A 22,687-nucleotide genomic window follows, 5' to 3' on the forward strand; every position below is an offset into this window, starting at 1 on the left:
ATCCAAAGAGGAGCAAAGGTTAGAGCCAGAATCAAAGCTCTGAAAGTATGGGGCCAAGAAGAGAAGATTCTTGTATGTCTAAAAGTATGAGGCTAAGAAGAGAAGATTCTTGTATGTCTAAAGGATCATTGTAGTAACTTATTAAGAGTGCCTGCCCTAATGCTTTTGTTTTATCGCCTATTTAACCGCGCCTATTTAACCGAGAGTGTTGCAAAACCTCATTATCAAAGATTTGCACCCTCTGTTCATAGTAATCGAGGACCTCCATCCTAGAATTGGGGAAATCAAAGAAGAAATTTTCCAACTTAGTTAATCGCTATGTAGGTCATTACAATTACTGACTTGGGAGAGGAAGATAAGAAGAGAATTCATGCTATAGTGGAGCACCAAGTATGAAATCAGTAGTTCTCCATCATTGAAGCACGTGCAAGCTACGAAGGTTAGTAGTTTAAGATTTTCGTCTATTTTGGAAGCACACATTCTTCCATTTGGCCTAGCTGCTTGTGTAACTTAGAGCTTAATCAGAGATGTGGTAAACCAATGTAACTTGAGATGGCTAGAGAACCAATTGACAATCAAGAACCAATCAAGAATAAATATCCTATCCCTAGGACTTAAGCTAGCTAGAGAACCAATCAAGAATAAATATCCTATCCCTAGGATATACAAACTTTTAGATCGTCTACATGGAACACAAATGTTTACGAAGATTAATCTAAAGTTTGGGTACTATCAAATCAAGATCAAGGAGTAAGATATTCCAAAGACGGCTTTTAATACAAGGTATTGACATTATGAGTTTACTATATGTTAACCCATTCTTAGGGTTAACAAGAGTTACTACCATTATCTTATATTAAGGAGTCAAGGTAGATACACCAAAAGGTCATACGTACAAGATATGAAGCAATGGTGTCTAAATCTACAACTTGGACCTATGTAATACTTATGGCGATTTTCGCTAAAAAAATTTGTGAGAAATTGGTTGTGATATGTTGTGTGTGTTTGTAGTGGAGTGTTTCTAAGATAAGGCTTCACTATTTGTTCTTGTTAATTTTTATATTTGCATCTTTCAAACCACCAGCGTGAATGAGCAGGTTGGTGTGTTGGTTTCTTTCTATTCCAAAAAATTCATAAAAATCAAAAACATAAGGGACCATTGAAGATGCCAAGAACTTGCATTTTCGTTCTTTAGGAATGACATCGTCAATTTGCTATCAATTGGATAAGTATTACACATGCAAAGTCACCAAATTCGATGCGAGAAGTTTCACGTGAAAATGCAAGAAAGTTATTCACGCCGTGAAACGATTTCCTACGGTTTCACATCGCTAATCGCTCACACGAAATCAGTGCCGTAATTAATGCCAAAAATCACGAGATTCCTCGTCCAAAAATAGAAAAGCTGATTCTGACACCTCTGACACCTTGCAATCTGTTGAAATTTTTGAACATGTGAAAGTTCAGGAAGGCGTTCACGATGTGAAATGATCTACAGCTTTCACGGCGTGAAACCCTTACTGTTTCACGACGTGAAACTGTTACTGTTTCACGACATGAAACGATCCAAACTATTCACGGCGTGAAACCCTCACTGTTTCACGACGTGAAGTGACTTGAAGCTGTTCACGGCGTGAAACCGTTATTGTTTCACGACATGAAACCCTTACTATTTCACGACGTGAAACTATGTTTTCAGCTTATTCACGGGTAGGCCAAAACCAATGATTAGACAGCAGACCGAGGCCATAAGGGTGAGTTAAGGAAGGCGTATTATACCAAAAAGAGGGAATCCAACCTTAAGGATACACAATTTTTTGAGCACGACATGAACCAGTTCTGGCAGTTTCACAACATGAACCACTATCTGCAGTTTCACGGCATCCAAAACATAGCAATAAAATCAAATTGGGTTGACAAATAGCTTATCAAATCATATATACATGCACTTAAGATCCGAAAAACTCATCAGAGACGATCTTACGCCTGACGATAGAGGATCTTCCTACCAAAGAAGTGTGGGATCGGGACATTTTGCAAGCACACACCTGAGTGTCTTAAGAAACCTGACCATCACTGAAACTAGTAGTGAAGAGTCCATGGAAGAAGGGTTGAGATACGTTGGGTTTGGGGAAGAGGAGAAACCACCCTCCCCAACCAGGTCCAGTGGTATCATGGATATCGCCCAGGGATTTTTTGGTCTCCAAACCAGCCATGAGGAAGAAGCGTAATCTGCGTGCATGGGTCCGTCAACGAGCGCGCTGGACTCGGTCCACGACAAGAAGTGCCATTCCAATTGTCGAATTCTAGGCTATCGAATACCGGCACCCCTCGAATAAGCTGAGACATGGAAAGTGAGGCTAGGATGGGTCAAATATTCTTCCCCACTACCGAGGAAGTAGAGTTAGAACTCAAACGGAGTGAGGTGGTGGAACGACAACTACGAGAGTTGAGCTTAAGGAAACAAGAGCTCGACACTCGTAGGATAAGAGCTGAGAGAAGAAGAAAACGGCAAGTATTAACCCACTTCAGTCATGGGGGAAGGAACCAGAAATAGCTATCGGTAGAAGTGAGGGAGAAATTCCAAACTTGGAACCCATAAACGAGGAATCCAGAATGGAGGAAGGATTTACAACCATAGAAGAAGAGGGTAACCTGGCTGGCAAGGTAGTTGAAGCAAATACCAAGGTAATCGTGTATTTTATGGTCTCTAATCCCCCCTCCGGAAACAAGGCAACAATTGATCATCAGTTAGCCTTTCCCGAAGTTTGCATCTTGAATTTAAGTGCTTCAGACGAGAAACATAGTCCCTCATCGACTCTTCTTCTTGTTGTTTAATATTATGTAATTGTGCCACAGGGCTCCACCTATCTCCACTATGGGCAAAACTGGGCACAAAAACATTCTTCAGCCTTGTGAAGTTAACTTTATCCTCAGGCTTAAGAGTTTAGAACCATTGATGAGCTTTTCCTTCCAAGGTCAGTGAGAAGATGTATCATGGTCACATCACTAGCCGGCCCACAGGTTTCAGATGTGGATTCAAAAATCTCTACATGTTGGATAGGATCGCCGTTCCCAGAGAACTTTTGGACAAGTTTTGAAATGATATGTGGTTTCATCTAGGAAGGTCAGGATTCAAGAGTAGTATCTAATTCTCTGACCATCCGCGACCCATCTCTGCTGCCATATTCAGCAGATCTGCCCTCGTGGCTACATTAAGGTCCATGTTTGGATCTATCCTAGGTCCTTGGGGAATTGCTCCCCTCCTTCCTAGGCCACATCCCCTACCTGTATTGACCCTTCTAGGTATTTCGGGTCCATGGGATGGTCCAGCCGTGGTATCTTGGAATGACCCCCCATTCATCACCTCCGTACGTCTTTGCAGAATCAGGAGTTCCATGTCTTGTAGGAACGTAGGATTATTGATCATTTGCTTAATATCCTTTTTGGTGTAGAGTCGATCCCTACTCTTGATGCATGCTGCAAGTTGGCAATCGAATATGAAGACAATATGTTAGAATTGCCACAACTAGAAGATGTTAAAACATCTTCAGCAACAACTACGACTTCGCATGTCTCGAGCCACCAAGAAATTGAAACTCGAAGCAAGCAAGAAATTGGAACTCGAAGCAAGCAAGTCAGAAACATGACGGTGGATGAGATAAGTAATGCCATACTAGAAAAATTGAAAGTCAAGGAGGGAAGAGAAACATCTGGGCATGAGCATAATCACCTTTACCCCTGCAGAGGGAATTGGTGTGGTGCTCTATGTGCATATTAAATAACACCACCACTGAGTGTCCACCGTTGAGAGCGAGGCCATTACTCTATTGTGCTCACTCTGTAAAATTATAAAATCATGACACTTCAATGTGCAGATATCCAAGGTTTCAAAATGTTACACAGTTACCAGCACTCAGAGCCCCATTGGCTTTACCGGCACCACCTGTACAGATCACTGCTCTAATGGCGGGACAACCCAACTCTTCTTACTTGCCTAGGGGAATATTCCGGGCTGCCACGAGTTCTACCGCCACAATCACCACAGGCTAAGATCAATCAGGTGTGCTGATTGAAGAGCCGTTAGAAGATGTTGATATGGTGCAGGAAATAGAACTTAGCGGGGTGCATAAATTAGTTATAAACTTTATGTAACGATGACAATAGTTCATGATTATCAACCATCTAAGAGCGTTTTCCCACAGCTCAATTAACCATGCCGTGAAAAAGGCATAATAGCTCAAAAGTCAAGCATTCACATGACCAAGGGTGGGGTGGATGGCCAAGTTTTGTGAGCATTTCGGCACTATTAGAAAAGAGGTGGCCATGTTTTTGTTTAAAGCTACCAAGAACCATGGTCCATGAAGGTGCTTGGGAAAATCCTTTTGAAGCTGCATGCATTGTGACTAGTATTGCTAGAAAAAAAGGAGATGCATCAAACTAGTGGAACGACTCCTGGGGGGGTATAAGCTGAGTAGTAGCGCCCCTACGTCTTAAAGTACCGTAGTGGCATGTAATTTCAATACCAACTCTAAGCAATTTTAAAAAAGGTGCAAAAATAGAAAGTTGAGAAATTTCCACAGCACAAGCATGCCTTCATAGCCTTGCAAACTAGAGTTAATTTTTAACACTTGAAATGCAAAAGGGCATAACATTTCATGAAGAATTAAATAATGAAGCTTCAAAACTTACTTTTAATACTCAAATTATAGTCTTGTTGAGATCTGTTTTGGGTTCAATCTATGATGCCGGTGGTGGCAGCAATAACAAGAAGATCCGACAAAACATGGGATTGAAGATGATGTGCGCTTGCTCAAGCGAGCAATTCAAGGCCGAGCGAGATCCCTTGTATGCGATGGCGGCTGAAGGAATTGCAGCAAGCGGCCTCTCCGCCAAGACTATCGAGGGCGAGACAAAGCTTGATGAAGGCAACATTGAAGAAGCGGAATCCTCACTTCGTGAAGCATTATCACTCAACTATGAGGTAATGAAGACGGCGTATCTCTTGTTGCTTCTAGATTATCTAATTTAATCGAGGCTGATCGGGTGTCGATTGAAAATGGCATGGCCGGCTGGCTGGGATTGCTTCTTTAGGTAAGATCGCTCCCCCACTCACTCACCCAACCACCGACCCACCATCACACACACACACACACACACACACACACACACACACGCACGCACACACTAGAGAATGACATGGCTGGGGGAGAGAGAGAGAGAGAGAGAGAGAGAGAGAGAGATTTTAATGCCAGCGGGAGGCCAACAAATGGCATATAGTACCCATACACCATTACAAGCCCAAAGCATCAGTTAACAACTGACAGTCTGTCGGGCTGAGAAATTGAACAATGAAAGAAGAAGAAACCTACTAATCAGCGAGGACTCCCCCCCTGTCGGAGGACTTGTCGATGAAGATTGGGAGTCACCTTAGACTTCTTGGATGACGGTTCCTCACAGAGCACCACCCACTTGCTCGCTTTGTGTGCTGTACTCACCTTTTTTAGTTCTGCTCCCCTTTTGTTTGAGTTGCATTGTGGTAAGCTCTTTGGATATGGAGAGGTTGGAACTTGGATGACTTGAGTATTATAGCCTTGATCCCTCCAGGCAAAGGTCACAATAGCATTGCCCTTGGTACGCCCCTCAGTGGTACTGCTTTCATTTATACACCATGTGATTTGTGGTGTGCCTTGGACTCTACTTGAAAAGAGGCAATCCCATCATTTGGGGTGCCCCATTGTTCGATAGGCCCCCAATTTGGAGCTGGAGAGCTAATGCTTGTCTGCCCCTATGCTTTTTTAGCAAGGTGATGAATTGCCCTTCAACTCCTTGTGAGATAACCTGGACTTGAGTTTTGACCTCTGCTAGTAAGACTTCCATGGTTGCATTAACGTTGCCCTTGACCTTCTTAACTTTGGCCAACATAGCGTGTGCTTGGGCTGTTTCAGTTTTCTTGTGGGTTTTCACCTCATTGAGATGGTGTTCAACTGCCTCTTGGGCTTGCGATTCTCTTGTTGTAGCTTGAGGATGTCATCTTGGAGGTAGGCAGCCCATTCTCTCTAGTGTGCAGTGGGGGGTTTACCCGGTGCAGATTAAGGCCCCCCACAAATGATAGCTTCTTGCCTCTATTCATGGTTGTCGCCTAACAGAAAGTATAATTGTGCTTATATATAGAATACCCCTCTTATCATTGGATGGATTTTAAAAACAGGAAAACCCTAAATGATAGGGTTTCTGGTTGCACACTTACCAATGGCGGCAACAATGTGTTGAGCTAGATTTGGGCATTGAAGAGCTAGAGTGGTTGATGTTTGTGTGGGTAGGGGCAGTGAATAGGGCATTCAGCCGGGGCTGGGTCACTGCTGCAGAGTACCGAACCAGTGGATTCACTAGCTGTGTATGGCTGGGCTTTAACCCTTGTGCCCTGGTTGATGGGCTTCCCCCCACAAGGTGATGCATAGGCGGAGGGAGAAATTCTGCCTATGGCAGTGAAGCAAAGAGCTTGGAGAGAGAGAGAGAGAGAGAGAGAGAGAGAAAGATATATTAAGTGCTACTAAAGACCCAATGGGCCTATGAGACCAAAGAGATACAATAATGTCCATGGCATATCTCATCATGGAATGGAAAATAAAATAGAAACAAAACATAGCTATCTCACTCGGGTGATACAAAACTGTCCATGGAAACTCATCATGGAATACTAGGAACATGGAACATGAGAGGAGCATCAGCCCTCAATAGATGGTATACCACTATCCAAAATATCAAGCATGGGGCTAATGAGTATGGCCGATAGGTCTCCCTCAGCTATGTCACGTGGAGAAAGAAAGAAAGATATATTAACGTCTACGAGAGGCCAAAGTCGGCCTATGAGACAAAAAATAATACAACTGTGTTCTTCCGGTCATCGGAAGAAAAGAAAGAAAAGAAAAAGTGTGCATGTGTTTGGATACAACTGTGAATCATCATGGATGGGTGGAGCCCATATACAAACAATATAAGGAGGGGGTGGGGATGTGGATGGAGTGCTAAGGCAAGATGCATCTCTATATGCTGAAGGGGTAGTGCAAGCATGCTATGGAGATCTATGTCTAACTCCATCCAGTGCCATAAGAGGGATATAAGATATCATACATCGCCGATGCTGAGGTTGTGAATGGCATGAACATGTACCCTGAGTTTGAATGAAAGCGAGCTACCCTCTCCTATGTCTCCATTTGGTGTCTCATTCGGATAGCTGCTATCTCTCGGTGACGGAGTCGGGGTGCTCTATGTCCAGTTTGTCTAGGTCTCCTCCTGGCTCTCAATTCCTCTGCTCTCTGTGCGGTCACCCCACGTGGTACATCAGCTGGCACTGGCATAGCTTTCTGGAAGAAATCTGTGAGCTGGGACTGTCTCCCACCCCTAGTGGGAGTGGGTGTCTGGAGGAGTCTCTCTCGAGAACTATGAAGCTCTAATAGTAGTCTGCCAAGCTGTCGCTGGTCCGAGGCCTCCATCAACTGATGTAGTGAAGAGTGCTCCTCAAACAATCCTGCATATCTGTCTCTGACCCCCTGGTGGGCTCTACATCTACATACAAAGTGATCCTCAGTCTCCACCTCCTCGCGGCACAATCTGCATATCCGCTCAGCTCTGGGAACCCGTGCCGCTCTCCCAGCCTCTATCTCTAGCTGATGTGATGAGACTCGTAGCTGTCCAATAGCAACACGAGAGCTGTGTGGCATGTATACATCCATGTACCGTGGTTGATGTATAAACCCATCCCCTGAGATGCTCATAAAATGGTCTCTGTAATACAGCATCTTCGGTGGTAGTGGGCTCTCTGGTGCTGTCCATGTCTCCTGTATGTAGTGCTGCCGTATGTCCTGTCTCATCACTCTGTTCCTCTCATTGAGAGAGAGGTAACCCCGTGGAGCAGACTAATCATACTGAAAAGGTGGCAACCGCTCAATGTCTATCCCATGATGTGAGAACCACTGAGCATATGTGCATACCAAGATCCAGTGTGTCCAGCCTCGGCCAGCTGTCTGGATGCCTCAAAAGCTCGGCGGGATAATCTCTCCGTGGGCATCTCCCTCATCCTGTATATAAAGGAGATCGTTTGGAACAATGCCTCCACTGCCATAGGTGGTGCAGCAAACTCAGCTCGAACAATGTCGTGCGGGACGGATGGTTTGCTGCGTATCATCCTCGAGAGCATCAAGATCTGTGGTCTCTCCAGCTGTACCCATGTGGAGGCTGCAAGCCCTGGTGCCGAAACCGCTGCTGCATACATCAAGGCTGGTGTCACTAATGTATCAAAAAGCCACCCCTTCGTGCGGGGTTCCTGAAAATGTGCCTGATGACACTGACGCTGAAGGCCAGCAAGAGCTGCATACCCCCGGGTCACTCTGTCTCGGACTGCCTGAGCCATGGAGAAGCGTCCAGCTGAGCTAGTAAATGTGATGCCAAGGTAAACATAAGAGCTCACCACCTCGACCCGCCCTCCTGCTAATGTGAGAGTAGTGTGGCTCCTGACTGCGGGTGAAGTGTGGAAGATCGTAACCTTGGTTTTCCCAAGGTTCACTGTGAGACCCTGCTGTGCGCAGAAGTCATCAAGAGCCACAAGGTGTCTTTGAAGCCCAACCTGCGTGTCGGATACCAAGACGATGTCATCAGCATAAAGCATAACATGGACAGTAATACCTGATAGCTCAACCCCAGAGCCTCCTCTCTGTGTGATGTAATCGACCACCTCATCAATATAGAGCCCAAAGAGCGTGGGGGGGAGCGAGCACCCCTGCTTCACACCAAGGGTGCTAGCAACTGGGTCAGACAAGCCTCTTGGGCATCGGACTCTCCCAAAGACCTGCTCATATAGCCTGTATATGCCCCACATCATGTCTGAAGGTATGCCTAGTGTCTGTAGTCGCCGAAAGAGGCGCTCTCTGGGCACAGTATCAAATGCCTTGCGGAAATCCACAAAGCAACAATAGAGCCGTTGCCTCCGTGCCTTGGCCTGATCAATCAGGCACCTCAATGTAAAATGTGGTCGATGGTCGAGAAGGCTCGACGGAAGCCTGCTTGGCCTGCTGCTCTCAATCCCCCAACCTCTGCATGAGTGCTCAGCTCTGCCTCCAAAACTGCCCCGTATAGTTTGGCCAATATATGGCCAATCATGATGGTCCTGTAGTTCCCGGGGTCTAGTACAGAATATAGTCTATTCGAGGGTTGGGAATCTACTCTTGATAGTCAGCTTATTGAGTGCACGATAATCGACACACAATCGAGAAGACCCATTCTTTTTCTTGACAAACAGGATCGGTGCTGCAAATGGCGACACACTGGGACGGATGAAGTTAGATTGCAATAATTCTTGGAGTTTGCGGTCCAACTCTAATTCCATTGCCTTGAAAAGGCGATATGGAAACTTGCTCAGGGGTTCGGAGCCTGGGAGGAGGTCGATCTTGTGGTCTTCCGGTCTGGACGGGGGGAGGTGGGGAGGGAGATTGTCCCCAAGAAAAATCTTCTGGAACTTTTCATGGAGAGTCAAATACTTCTTGGAAGCACTGGCCACCGTCTGGACACTCTGGATGTAAATCATCGCACAATGTGTGCCTTTCCTGATCGCTCGTTTAGCTTGCAAGTGGCTTATGAGCGGAAAAATCGGGTTCCTGGCTCACACTTAATGGTCACTGTGGCGTTGGACACATTCCGGCTAATCTGGAAAGTGTGCTTGTCCCACTTGACATCAAGAAGGAACTTGTGAAACCACTGAATGCCCAAGATTATGTTTGCCCCTACAAGAGGGGCAACCATAAAATCACATAAACTCTATGACCTGAATGACTAATTTAGTACCTAGAGCTTCAAACTTGACGCTCGTCGTCATGTCTGTGCTAAAACCCTCAACTTGCTTGTCCACTGAAGTCAGGACGAAACGGGCACGCCGAGCGGCCTATTCCGTGACCACATCCTCCGTGCTGCCGTTGTCAAACAAGACAGCGACTCTTTGGCCACCTATGTAGCCAAAGGTCTTGAGCAATTTGTTGCGCTCGTACTCCTGGTCATGGGCGCCCTTTCACTTATCTTCGAGGTCTCGGCTAATGATTGCTCCAACCGAAGCATTGGGATTCGAAGAACTAGGGACAACCACTGGGGTCTGCGTGGAAGCTGGGCTCACCACTGAAGCCATGGAGGCTGGGGTGGCGGTCTGTGGAGTGGTAGCCTTCTTAGGACACTCGCGAGAAGCATGTCCTTTTGTATAACAAAAGAAACACCTACCCTCCTTGTACTGAGCGATCTCCTCAGCACTCAACTTGCCACCGGTCTTGCCTGCCTGAGCTTTTTGGTCTGGAGTAAGCTTGGGTGCATTGGTCGAGTTCTTGGAGCCAGAGGCTCCCGTGCTCTGTCCTGGGGAAGACCCCGTCTGGTTCTGGCCTTTTCCCCCCCCGAGGTGTTGGCCTTGGGAGTAGCAGGCTGGGAAGTCCGGGGCTTTTTGCCATTGTGCTTCATTTCAGCACTCTGCGCAAGTGAGAATGCGTCTTCGAGGGATGGCTGGACTAAACATACGCACCTCCCACTGGATTTGCATGTCAAGGCCATAAAGGAATTACCTTTTCTTGTCCGTATCCGATAAACCCAACTGCAAACATAAGTTTGAAATTTTATTAGGAAATTGAAGGACTGGTTGCGCGTTTTGACACGCTCCCCTAAACTCATCTTTGAGTCGCTCAAGGTAATGGGGCGGTAGAAACCGTTGCTTAAGGTTGAGGACAAACTCGTCCCAAACATCAGCTGCCATACCTAATCTGGTGTGGGCATGAGCCCATTGGGTTCATCAAGGAATGGCCTCACCTTCCAAGTACCAACTAGCTAAGATCACCCTCTCAATATCACTTTTTCAAACTGCGGCAAAGTAAGCTTCAAATTGATGCAACCATGAATAAAGAGTTGTGGGGTCGAGTTTACCATTATGCTTACTGAAGTTCATTTTCTCGGGAAAATGACTTGAGGAAGCCGTTGGTGTCAGTCTTGCGTCCAAAGCCGCAAGGTATCGTTCATGTTCCACGCGTCGCATGGCGTCGTCTTCACATTGTCGAATCTCCATTGCACGCATCTGCAACTCAAGCATCGAACTCGGTTGCGGTCGTGACCCTTTGAAAGGGTCCCTTTGTAGAGGATCTGGAATTTGGGAAACGGAAGGAGAGGGAGGAGGAGACAGAAAAAGAGGAGTTGGAGAACGGGTGGGCTCTTCCAGAGCCAGTCTCTGTGCCTTCTGCTCTTCCAATTTGGTACCCTGTTTTGCGATTGCTCGCATCATCTTTTGGAACATCTTTGGTACACTCATGCCTGATGCCCTAGATGGACTGCTTGGTGCACTTCGGTCCCAAGGTTCTTGTTCTCTCGTCGTCGTAGCTCGCCATAGCAGGAAAATGCACTACATTTCCGGAGCACAATTTGACCATCCACTGTGTGTGTGGGAGACTTCCGGAGACCGTCCTTCGAGGGACAGGAGTCACTCCGAAAGGGGTGGTCCACCAGAGTCTGGAAACCAACCACACAAGCGAGGCTTTTTTTCTTCTTTTTCTTGCTGAATCTTTACACTTGAAGTAGGCTGTGATACCACTGTAACATGCGGAAGCTTCGGGGTAGATCGGTAACTTCAATGCTCAGAACAACGAGAATAACGCACAAAACTGAAAATAGATGTGCAGAAAATAGAGAGAAATGAAATGATATATTAACGTCTCTAAGAGGCCATAGTGGCCTATGAGACCAAAACTGAGAGAGAGAGAGGGAGAAGAGGACACAGTGTTGGGTCCCAAATACCCTCTGTATGGCCCCCACCACGAATGGTGTATTTGCTTCTATTAGAATGATGCAAATCAGAAAAATAAGAGACTGAACTTGGACCTTCTTGACTGAGGTAAACCTCTGTCCTTGACCTTCAGCCTTCACCCTTGCGTTAGCTTCTCCTTGGCTTGTCTGGGCCCCTTGAGTAGCTTCAGCACCTTGTGAAGAGTCAGATGAATGAAACACTGAGGAGGGCTGGGTATTTCACCTCCAGTCGGCCAGCATAACATAGGCGGCCAACAGCAATTTTCCCCACGACTAGGACAAGGAGCACTTTTTGCTAATAAATCCAAGTGTTTTCACACCAATCTGTCCTGTCCACCTTGCGCTTTTATGCTGGGCTGCTGGGCAGCCCTGCGCATGGACAAAGTGTCACGACCTTGTGTTTTTCTCTGGACAATATGCAGGTGTGCACGGGGACATGGTGGACAGTGTGAATGGCATCAGGTTGGAGTCAAAAAGTAAGCCCATGTGTGGACAACCCCATGTGTGAAAGGGGGCAAAGAGACATTAATTAAAAAGGTTTTATAACCTTTGGTGGCCAAAAATTAATGTTTTAAAGGTTTCAAAACCTTGGGAGGCCCCTAAGCAATTTTTAGAGGCTACTCCACTTTTGGAGGCCTATCTCTCTCTTTTCTCCCTCTCTCTAGCTTTTTGAAAAAGGGGGTGCAACTTCTCATGCATGGAGGAGAGGAGAAGTGGACTGCATGTTGGCTGCGCACAGGAGAATTCATGCAGATCTGTACGACTGTACGGACAGCTGTACGGACATGACAGAAACATGCGCTGGACAGTTCTGCTGCAGGCGGCGCTTGACAGATCTGGCTGCGCAGGTACAGGCGTGTACAGGCAGCGCAAGGGCTGGATTGCAGGTACAAGTCGGCTGCGTGGAGGAGAAGACAGTCGGGCAGGGACTGAGCAGAGCGTGGGTCTCTCCCCCTTCCTGATGAAAAGATGCGCAGGCAGTTACAGGGTTGCTGGAGGCGGATAGAGCTGGCGCAGAGACTGTCGGCATGGACTCCACGTGGATGGACTGCAAGGTGCACATGGTGCTGAACCTCCTTGCAACAGGGATGTTTTGGGACAGTTTATGGGCTGTTTTTGGTTGGCTGCAAATTCAGCTATCTACTTGGGTTTTTGGCTGCAAGTACAGGTCAATTGGTTATGTTTCTTGGTCTGGGAGTGATGCAAGCTCGCATGGCTGCGTGCTCATGGAGCAGATTGTTTTCTTCCTGCTAGAAAGGAACAATGGGACCTACAGTTATGGGCATCTCTATGTTGCCAGATGTTTCATGAGGGAACAGGTAACTAGATGTATGGAAACAGGACAGAAGTTTCAAAGGGAAACAGGCCTAAGGGTTTCATGTGGAAACAGGTCGTAGGTTTCTCGAAGAAACATGTTTTTGGATTTCTCCAGGAGATAGGTCACAAGCAGGCAAAAGGTACAGGAGTGGACACATGTTTGGTACAGCCTTGCTACTGATTGGACAGGGGATAAGGAATCCATGACAGAGATGGATATACCCTTGGAAGGTAGAGAGGGTTGTATTGTGTCTTTTCGACTAAAAGGATCGGCAACAGGGTTGTTCTTCTAGGGACATATTCAATCATTTCTGAAATCTCTTCCGTAAAGGAAGTACTTCCAATGTTTATTGCGGTCATCACCCCCAAAAGCTCTTTGTCATATATCGAATAATTCTTTTCAGCAATATTGAACTTGTAGTTGTAATAAAGCCATTGGTCTACCATCTTGTTGTAAAACAACTCCAATGGCAAGGTTACTGGCATCGGTAATTACCGCAAAAGGATCATTCCATGATGCCAATTTCAAAACTGGTGACTCAGAGGCAACTTTCTTCATTGCCTGGAATGCCTCTAAAGTCTTGCCCGTAACGGACACTTTCTGGCGACAAGTCTTCACGCACTTGAGCAAGTCAGTGAGAGGTGTTGCAAGGTCAAAAAACTTGTCCATGTTGGTGCTGTAGGCCTGACAAAGACCCACAAATGAGTGGATTTCTGAGCTGTCTGGGGAATATCCCAACTGAGAATGGCTTGGATCATTTCAAGATCGAGGCTAATACCTGATGAACTGATGATGTATCCCAGGTAATATATTTCCAGTACTCCAAACTCACTCTTCCTGGCATTAATAACAAATCATTGTCTTGCAAGAGTTGCAAAAATTGTGCCACATCTCGATTATGCTACTCTGCAGTTCCTAAGAAGATAAGGATGTCATCTAGGAAGATGAAGACACATTTGCCAATGAGATCCAGAAAAACCCGAGATATCATCTTGTTGAATGTCGTTGGTGCGTTGGTGAGTCCAACGGGCATCACCACAAATTCATAGTGGCCGCGCTCGGTCTTGAAGGCGGTCTTTAGAATGTCGGCCTCAAAGATCCGAACCTAGTGGTAGCCACTCTTAAGATCTATCTTAGAGAAAATTTTTGCATTGTTGAGTTGTTCTAGGATGTAATCTATTTTGGGCATGGGGAATCTATTCTTAATTGTTACATTATTCATTGCCCTGTAATCCACACATAAGTGTGCGTTCTTATCCTTCTTTGGGACAAATAGAATGGGAGCGGCAAATGGGGAGGAGGAAGGTGGGATAAATCCAGACCGGAGTAGCTGGGATAACTATTGTTTGAGCTTGCTCTCCAATGCGGGTTGTGTTTGAATTGCATTAGACTGAGAGAGTGGACATATAGCAATGCACACTCTGCTCCTTTTCTTATTGCTTGTTTGGCTTGAATGTAGGATATGAGTGGAATTCCAAGAATGCTCCGATCCCCACGAAGCATGATAGGCTCAGGAAAACCTTCAACAATGGTGAAAGTGTCTTGCCTTCGATTAGGAATGGGTGCATACTCTCTTAACCATTGGATCTCGAGGATCATGTTACACCCTAAAAGAGGGGAGACAATGAAGTCCCGTTGGAATGATGCCCTATGAACTAGAGACTCAAACTGTTGAGCTTTATGAGAGATGTGTGTACGTAGACCAGGAGTAAAACCGTCCACATCTAAATGGTAAGGAACCAAGGTACAGCTCAACTTGTTTGCCAATTGTGGAGAGATGGCATCCTCAGAACTGTCCATGTTGAAGAGGACAATGAACTACTGTCTCCTTGCAGTGCGATAGGCACGCATGAGAGCCTTCGTTTGTCCCTCAGCCTCACCCTCCTTATCAATCAAATACCGTTGGGCAATAGCTGAATGGCATTAGAGGCTGATGGCGGAGGTGTGGATGGGGATGCTGTGGTCGCTACAGTGGAAGTGGATGCCTTGGCAGACTTTTCAGCCTTAAACTTAGTGCAATCTTTCTTCTCGTGTCCCACAGGGTGATAGAATAAACATCGTGTGAAGTTGCGACCAATGCTGCCGCATGAAGTTTATCTTGTGGATCTGTAATTTTAGCTAAAGGAAAATGTGCTTCAAATTGATGAATAAAGTGAGTAACAACAGCATGATCACACTTACCATCATACTCACTAAAATTTGGAGAGGTTCGTATGACGGTGGTGGTAGGGGGGGTGGAGGACGACGTATTTTGACCCATCTTGGGGAGGGATGCTAGGATTTGTGCCATCGTCTGCTGATGCTAGATTTGCATAGCCTCCCAGTTGTGTCTTTGCTGAAACTCTCGGTTGGCGGCTTCTCGACGGTGCAGGTCTTTCTCATATTTGCGTGTGGCTTCCTTACATCTTTGTTCTTCTCAATTTTTTCTTCTTCTGCTTTTCTTCTTGCTTCTTCACGTCTTTCGTCGTCTTTTCTTCTTTGTTCCTCCAGATCGAAAAACATATGTGCGAGATCTAAGATGCCTTCTTTGGGCTTCTCTTTTTTTGAGGCAAGCTGCATCTTGAGAGAATTTATTTGCTCCATCATTATTCTAAGGAGCTCTTCTGTGCTTGGCGGAAGCGTACTTTCTCTTGGTGTGTCTCTTTGGAAGCTTTGTGCCTCCATAACTTCCTGCTGGCTTTCTTCTTGATGCGATTTCTCTCTCGACATGGTGGAGTTTTTTTTAGACCGTAGCTTTACCATCATCCACTGGATGCTCTCACTTCTTTAGGTAGCCGAGTTGAGTCACCAACGTGACGCTATGATACCAATGTTACATGAAACTGAGGTTGTTCATGGTAACGCACAACTGGGCCTTCTTTATACCTTTATGTAGTGAGATCTTTAGCATCCAATTATTGGGTCCCAACTTACCCACTGAAGGCCCTGGCCCCATCCCCCCCCCCCCCCCCCCCCACACACACCCCCCCCTGCAAGCAGGAGTATTTTCTTATATTATTTCTTTGGAGAATGCTGTTCAATGCTTGAGAACAAGCGATATGACTGCCGGATGCTTGACTGCTGATTTATTGCTTGTGACTTTGCTGAATACTTGAATGAATATGAGGGACTGAAGCGATTGCTTATATATGTCCTCAAGCTGCTGGTCGGTCCAGGTAAAGGCTGTCAGCCAGTTCAGCTTGGACAAAAACTGCCAAAACTAGCATTAAATGCTAGTGCTAACATTAAATGTTAGGCATAACATATAATGCTGGGAGCTCCTTTCACCTGACTTGCTGCCTGCTGTGCTGGCTGACTGCTGCACATGTTAATTATATGATGTCTGCCTACTGTGACTGCTGGCCGACTAGAGCCTAGTGGCCCTAGACGGCTGCTGTCCAGGGCCGTGGACAGCCCTTGGACAGGCTGATGACACCATGGGCTGGCCCGTAGGAAAACCTACAATGTTCTACAACTTGCTAATGACACTACATGCTATTGTTGACTGCTACATGCTTTATCTGATGAATTCTTCAAGTGGGTTAAGAGGACTGACCTCTATAGCTTGGAGACTAACCTACGTAGCTTGTGTCTGACTATCTCTGGACTGAGGGCTCACAATGTGGTCATGATGTGCAACAAATATTCCCAGAAAAAGGTACTATTATGTACAAAATGTTGCACTGATGATCATGCTAGTGTGTCACTGTGTACCCTTGTGCAGGGTGCACGTGACAGCCGGGAAGAAATTGGTGATGGTCGGGTGCGAGGAAGGAGGGGTGATGGCTTTGGCCAACACTCTCTTAGGAGTATATCTCTATGTCTGTGAAGCTCTAGTAGGAACAGTCCTAGATAGCATTGGTCCAGGAAGTGCACGATCTCGGATAATGGGCGAAAACCCTCAGACAGTGGTACCTCCCATGGACCTCATAGTACATTGGGCAGTGACAAGTATAGTACTCCTCTGTTTTGACCCCTGTGCGGTATAATGTGCAAATCCTCTCCTCCCGAGGTATGCATATGAGCTCTCCATCTTTGAATATGTGCTCTGCTCACCGTGTCTCCACCTGTAGGCGGTGGGAGGATATCCGTAATTGGTCAATCGAGATCCACATGGCATGTGACATGTGAATACCTAGGTAGCTTGGTTGCTGGATGAAGCCATCGTTTGTGAGCATGAGGAAAGGGAACGGGTGCCAGAGAGTAAACACTCTACGGATTGGCATCATATACATCTAGAATATGATGAAAACAAATAAAACAATTGTGTAAGACCTCAATCTCAGCCTTCCAAGTGTTCCTTGGGCACAACCATACTCTAGTACGTGATCACTTCACACCCTCTAGCAGTAGTGCTGTCCCGAATAACCAGTCATGAAAACCCTATCTCTGGCCACTCGAAGGTTCCACCCTTAGAGCCACAGGCTTCACAGAGGTTAGATACTGTTTGCCTTCGAATTTGTTGCGGAGAACCTTGCTGAATTTGACTGAACAACACTGTTTCAGCCCTTAAACATGCTGTACAGGTCACCTCAAGAGATGAGATGGTTGCCCTATTGTTTGCCTTGAACCCAGAGTCTTTGGAGCATCAAATATAGCCCTGAAATCTACTGTACAGCAGACGACCAGGCCTGTAGGGGAACCAAAAGTGCTTCAAGAGAGAGAGAAAGAAAGAAAGAAAGCTGTATTAACGTCTACTAGAGGTCGAACTTGACCTATGAGACAAATCAATGTACAACTGTCAAAGTCTTTTGGATGTCCAGAAAAAAAAGGACAAAATGAACATGAAATAAACTATGAAAGTACTGAGCTAGTGGGGGGGTGTGATGGATGGAGCACTACTGCTAGAGGCTCAGTATGCAACCTATATGCAGGGTATACAAGAATGCAATGCAGATCTGTCTAGCTCCAACCAGTACCATAATGGGGGTGTAATATGTGATACATAGGCGATGGCGAGGCAAAAATACCTCGGAGCATGATCTCCGGGTGTGAGTGTAAGTGAGCTAGCCGCTCCTGGATATGGTGCTGATGTTGAGCCCGTATCTCTGTGATCTCCCTCTGATGTAGTCTGGGAGTCTGGTAGCTTGGTGCTCTCGGTCTCCGTGTGGCTCGGAGGTCCGCAGCGCACTGAAGTGTAACCCCCTCCTGTGTCAGTATAGGCACTGGGATAGATCTCTGGAAGAAATCAGTGAGCTGGAGCTGTCGCCCACCTCTCCTTGTGGTATGAGTCCATAGCAGTGTCTCTCTGTGGCGCTGTGTCTCTAGCAAGAACTGGCCAAGTCTGCGCTGGTCTGCGGACTCCATGATTTGGTGTAGTGAGGGATGTCCACTAAAGATGGTGGTGTATCTCTCTCTAATGGCACTATATGCTCTGCATCTGCATACATAATGTTCCTCACTCTCAACCTCCTCTTTAGTCTGCATATCCTCTCTGCTCTGGGGATCCGTGCTGCCCTACCTGCCTCAATCTCAAGCTGGTGTGATGACACTCTGAGCTGGCCAATCACCACTCGGGCACTGTGAGGCATGTACACATCCATGTATCCAGGTCTCTCTATGAATCCATCCGCTGAGATACGCATAAACTGATTTCTGTAGTATAGCATCTTCGGCGGTAGAGGCTGACTGGGTGTAATCCAAGTCTCTTGAGTGTATCGCTGCCATAAATCCTGCCGAAGGACTCTGTTCCTCTCACTGTGAGAGAGCTGGATGTGTGGTGCATGTATATCATACTGGAAAGGTGGCAGGTGATCTATGTCAAGACCATGTTGAGTGAGCCACTTTATCATCTGTGAATACCATGATCTCCTATCTCCACTCTCTGCGAGCTGCCTGGACGCCTCAAAAGCTCTATGTGAGAGTCGATCTGATGGCATATCTCTGATCCTCTGTATGAAGTAGATCGTCTGGAAGAGGGCCTCTACTAGCATAGGAGGTGCAGCAAACTCCGTGCAGACAATGTCATGTGGGACGGAGGGTTTGCTGCGGATCATCCGTGAGAGCATGAGAATCTGAGGCCTCTCTATCTGAGACCATGTGGAGGTGGCGAGCCGAGGTGCCCATATCGCTGCAGCATACATCAAAGCAGGGGTGACTAGTGTGTCAAACAACCACCCCTTCGTGCGGGGCTCCTGGAAGTGTGCCTGGTGACACTGTCTCTCTAGCATGGCCAGAGCTGAGTCTATCCCTGGCTGCCTGTGCCATAGTAAATCTTCCTGGCAGAGTCGTAAATGTAATCCCCAGGTACACATATGAGTCTACCACCTCTCCCTGTCCTCTTGCTAGTGTGAAGATGGCCTGTCGTGGAACCGGCCCTGAGGTGTGGAAAATCATGGCCTTGGTTTTCCCAAGGTTCACTGTAAGCCCCCTCTGTGTGTAGAAGTCATCGAGTGCATGGAGATGGTGCTGTAGTCCCATCTGCGACTCAGAGACTAGAATAATATCATCTGCATATAGCATAATGTGGACTGTGGTACCTGAGATGTCTACCCCGTCCCCACCACCATGACCAATGAAGTCATGGTGGGCATCCTTGCTTCACACCTATGGTGCTAGCAATAACATCAGATAGCCCCCCGGGGCATTGTATGCGCCCGAGGACCTGCTCATATAAAGCATAGATGCCCCAAACCATCTTTGATAGGATCCCCAATGACTGTAGGCGCTGGAAGAGTCTCTCTTGTGGCCCCGTGTCAAATGCTTTGCGGAAATCCACAAAGCAACAGTATAATCTCTTCTCCCCCGCCCTAGCCTGGTCAATCAGACATCTCAGAGTGAATATATGGTCAATAGTGAAGAATCGCTTCTATTTGTAGCAGCTATGGAGGCAAGAAATGAGCTGTATATCAGCCCTGGAAGGAGTTGACTAGCCTTGTAGAGCTATTGTGCATGCCAAATTGACGTGTGTCCTCCAACCCTAGAGTGTTGCACTCCAAAAAAAAACAGCTAGAAAGGGGGCGCCTAGCTGTTTTTTGCTTCTCCCTCCCAGAATAGCAACTTGTGGAGCTATTATTGCATGATGGGCTGTCCACTTTGAGTAATGGCTAAGTTTCATTAAAAAACTGGTCCACTTGATGTGAACACTTTATAAACTGTCCGCCCAAACTTAAGTGTATGTGAACACTTTATAATTTGTTCGCCCAAATTTAAGTGTATGTGAACACTTGCACTCATAAACTTTAGTATAATAAAATATAAGGTGTAATTTGAGTTTGGGGTCACTTACCACCTGCAAAACACATAAGACCACTGCCTCAGTCCCAAACAGGTGTGCAAACGTGTCCACAAGGTTTCTAGGCGTCCTCGGAGCCCATGGACCCAATCACAAGCAGAAATACCAGGCATTGTCTAGGCAGCTAACGCAAGTCATTCATGCATGTCAAAACACACACAAATGCTTTATGCATAATATTTTCGATTCCATCTCCCAACTTATTCATCTTGTATAGAACCCATCTCGGGCAGTGGGCACCGTCCATACAAGTATAAAGAATGCTCACCAGGGTGTCCACCCGTCCATGAGAATTCATCAGCATGCTAGGAACTCTCACTAGGGTATCTACTCTTTCGTGAAGCCATTCCACATGTACTAAGCCATGCCAGGAACTCACAGGATATCAATCCTTCCATGGAGCCCTTCCACATGTAACAAATCATGCCAGGATTTTCTCAATCCTTTCATGGAGTTCTTCCACATGTAATAAACCATGCCAAGAGCTCACACCAAGATCTCAATCCTTTCATGGAGTCCTTCCACATGTACTAAACCATGCCTGGAACACACACTAGGGTCTATACCTACCCTTCCATGGTGTTCCTCCACATGTGTATAGTCAGAAATATAACAGCTATCACCCAAATACAAGTTCGGCACCTTGAGTCATCTGGTATGCAACCGACTCAAACTAGAGCATGTCCAATTAACCATTACATAAGCAAAATAATGATCAATTACATTCTACTATATACAATGAAGAGGGCTAGAGGGACAATCCCTCCCTTTTGAATCTATCTTGTTCTCAAGACGTCTGTGTCTGTACTTCAAATACATCTGAACCAGCCGCTTTCTCATAAGCTCGAAGTATCTCTGGATAGTCCTTGAAGTACTCCTTTGGCATCCATTTCGCATCCAATGGCTAATAATTTCAAGAGGAACTTTTTGACCACTATCTTTCCTCTTTTTCTCATAGAATGAAACACAATCTGTTTTGGTTGCAAAATCTCTTCTTGCTCTTCCACCTTTGGTGGATCCTCCAATACGGGCTCCTTTGGGGGTGGTCCTGTATATGGTTTCAATAAACTCAGATGGAAGGCATTATGTATCCTCCAATGATCTGGAAGGTCCAACTGATAACATACTTCGTTGATCTTCTTTGTAATCTGAAAAGGTCCATAATACCTAGGAGCAAGCTTTGGGTCCTTGTGCTCCACTTCTTAAGTCTTGATTTCGTGAATCTCAACCAAGACCCAATTCCCTTCTTCAAATGAGACCTTCCTTCTATGCTTATCTGCAGCTTTCTTTTGCTTGGCTTGAGATGTCTCAATAGCCTTTCGAACCTATGCAAAAGCTGTATCCAAGTCTCGAACAAACTCATCTCAATGGAAGATCTCTTCCTTGGTTCTAACCACGGGCAACAATAATGGTTTGTCATAGATAATCTCAAAAGGACCTTTGCCTGTAGATGAATGAACGGTGTTGTTGTAGGCATACTCAACCAAAAGGACCTTTGCCTGTAGTTGAATGAACGGTGTTGTTATATAATTCAGCCATATTAGCGGACATGCAGATTTCACATTGTGAAGTTTTCGTCCGAGTTGCGGTCAGTTGATATTGTGCTTATTCTTTCGATCTTTAGCGGTGCATTTTCCCTATCAACTACTTATTTGCTGTACTAATTCTTTCTATTTGCTACTTCCGTTAGTGCTAGGCTTCATTATGGCTGAGTCTGCTCTGCATCTCCGGATGTTTGACAGAAACTCAGTATGAAGGGCTTTGTGTGAATATATGCTCTTATGTGTGTGTGTGTGTGTGTGTGTGTGTGTGTGTGTGTGTGTGTGTGGATTTGAAGTACTAGCATGATTAGTGACTGTCCAGTTTCTTGTTAAAAGAGACTAACGACGAGGTACGACAGTCTTTTTTAAAGTTTGCAAATCATGCTGCTCTTTTCCTTTTTCCTTCTGAGAAGAAGAGGAAACCCCTATAACACTTGTAGAAGCAACCATTTTGGCCTTTCCCTTGTCTTTACCGTTTGTGTGTGTGTGTGTGGAGTGCGTGTGTGAGAGCATATCTTGATACAGAGTTCTACACCCACTATTGGGCACTGATGACGTTAGTGGGGATGTTGTAGTATCTAGTCCATACTATGCATAATGGAGTTGATAGTTATTTAGTCTCGTGGGTTGACTACCATGAGTATATGACATGCACGTTCCTAAAAGGTGATTTTGGACATCTTCCTGGATTCATCTAGGTATATATACTCAACCAAAGGCAAGTACTTCTTCCATTGATCTGTCACACATAATCGGGTTTGCATCATAAGGAAAACCTCCTTGATGACATAGGAG

At 46.0% G+C, this 22,687-nt stretch overlaps 1 protein-coding gene across 1 annotated transcript in view; it reads left to right on the top strand.

The window, feature by feature from the left end:
- The first annotated feature begins 4,704 nt into the window (after positions 1-4,704).
- LOC147639345 (protein NPG1-like) overlaps positions 4,705-22,687 on the top strand; it is a 106,371-nt gene continuing 88,388 nt past the window's right edge. The window contains exon 1 of the mRNA XM_086790277.1: positions 4,705-4,984. Coding sequence (XP_086646403.1) covers positions 4,787-4,984 — 198 coding nt within the window. The 5' untranslated portion in view covers positions 4,705-4,786. The remainder of the gene's footprint in view (positions 4,985-22,687) is intronic.

The sequence above is a fragment of the Cibotium barometz genome, chromosome 4 (assembly GCF_041138505.1).
Source record: "Cibotium barometz isolate CiBa-2024 chromosome 4, ASM4113850v1, whole genome shotgun sequence".
In the NCBI taxonomy this organism is placed as follows: domain Eukaryota; kingdom Viridiplantae; phylum Streptophyta; class Polypodiopsida; order Cyatheales; family Cibotiaceae; genus Cibotium; species Cibotium barometz.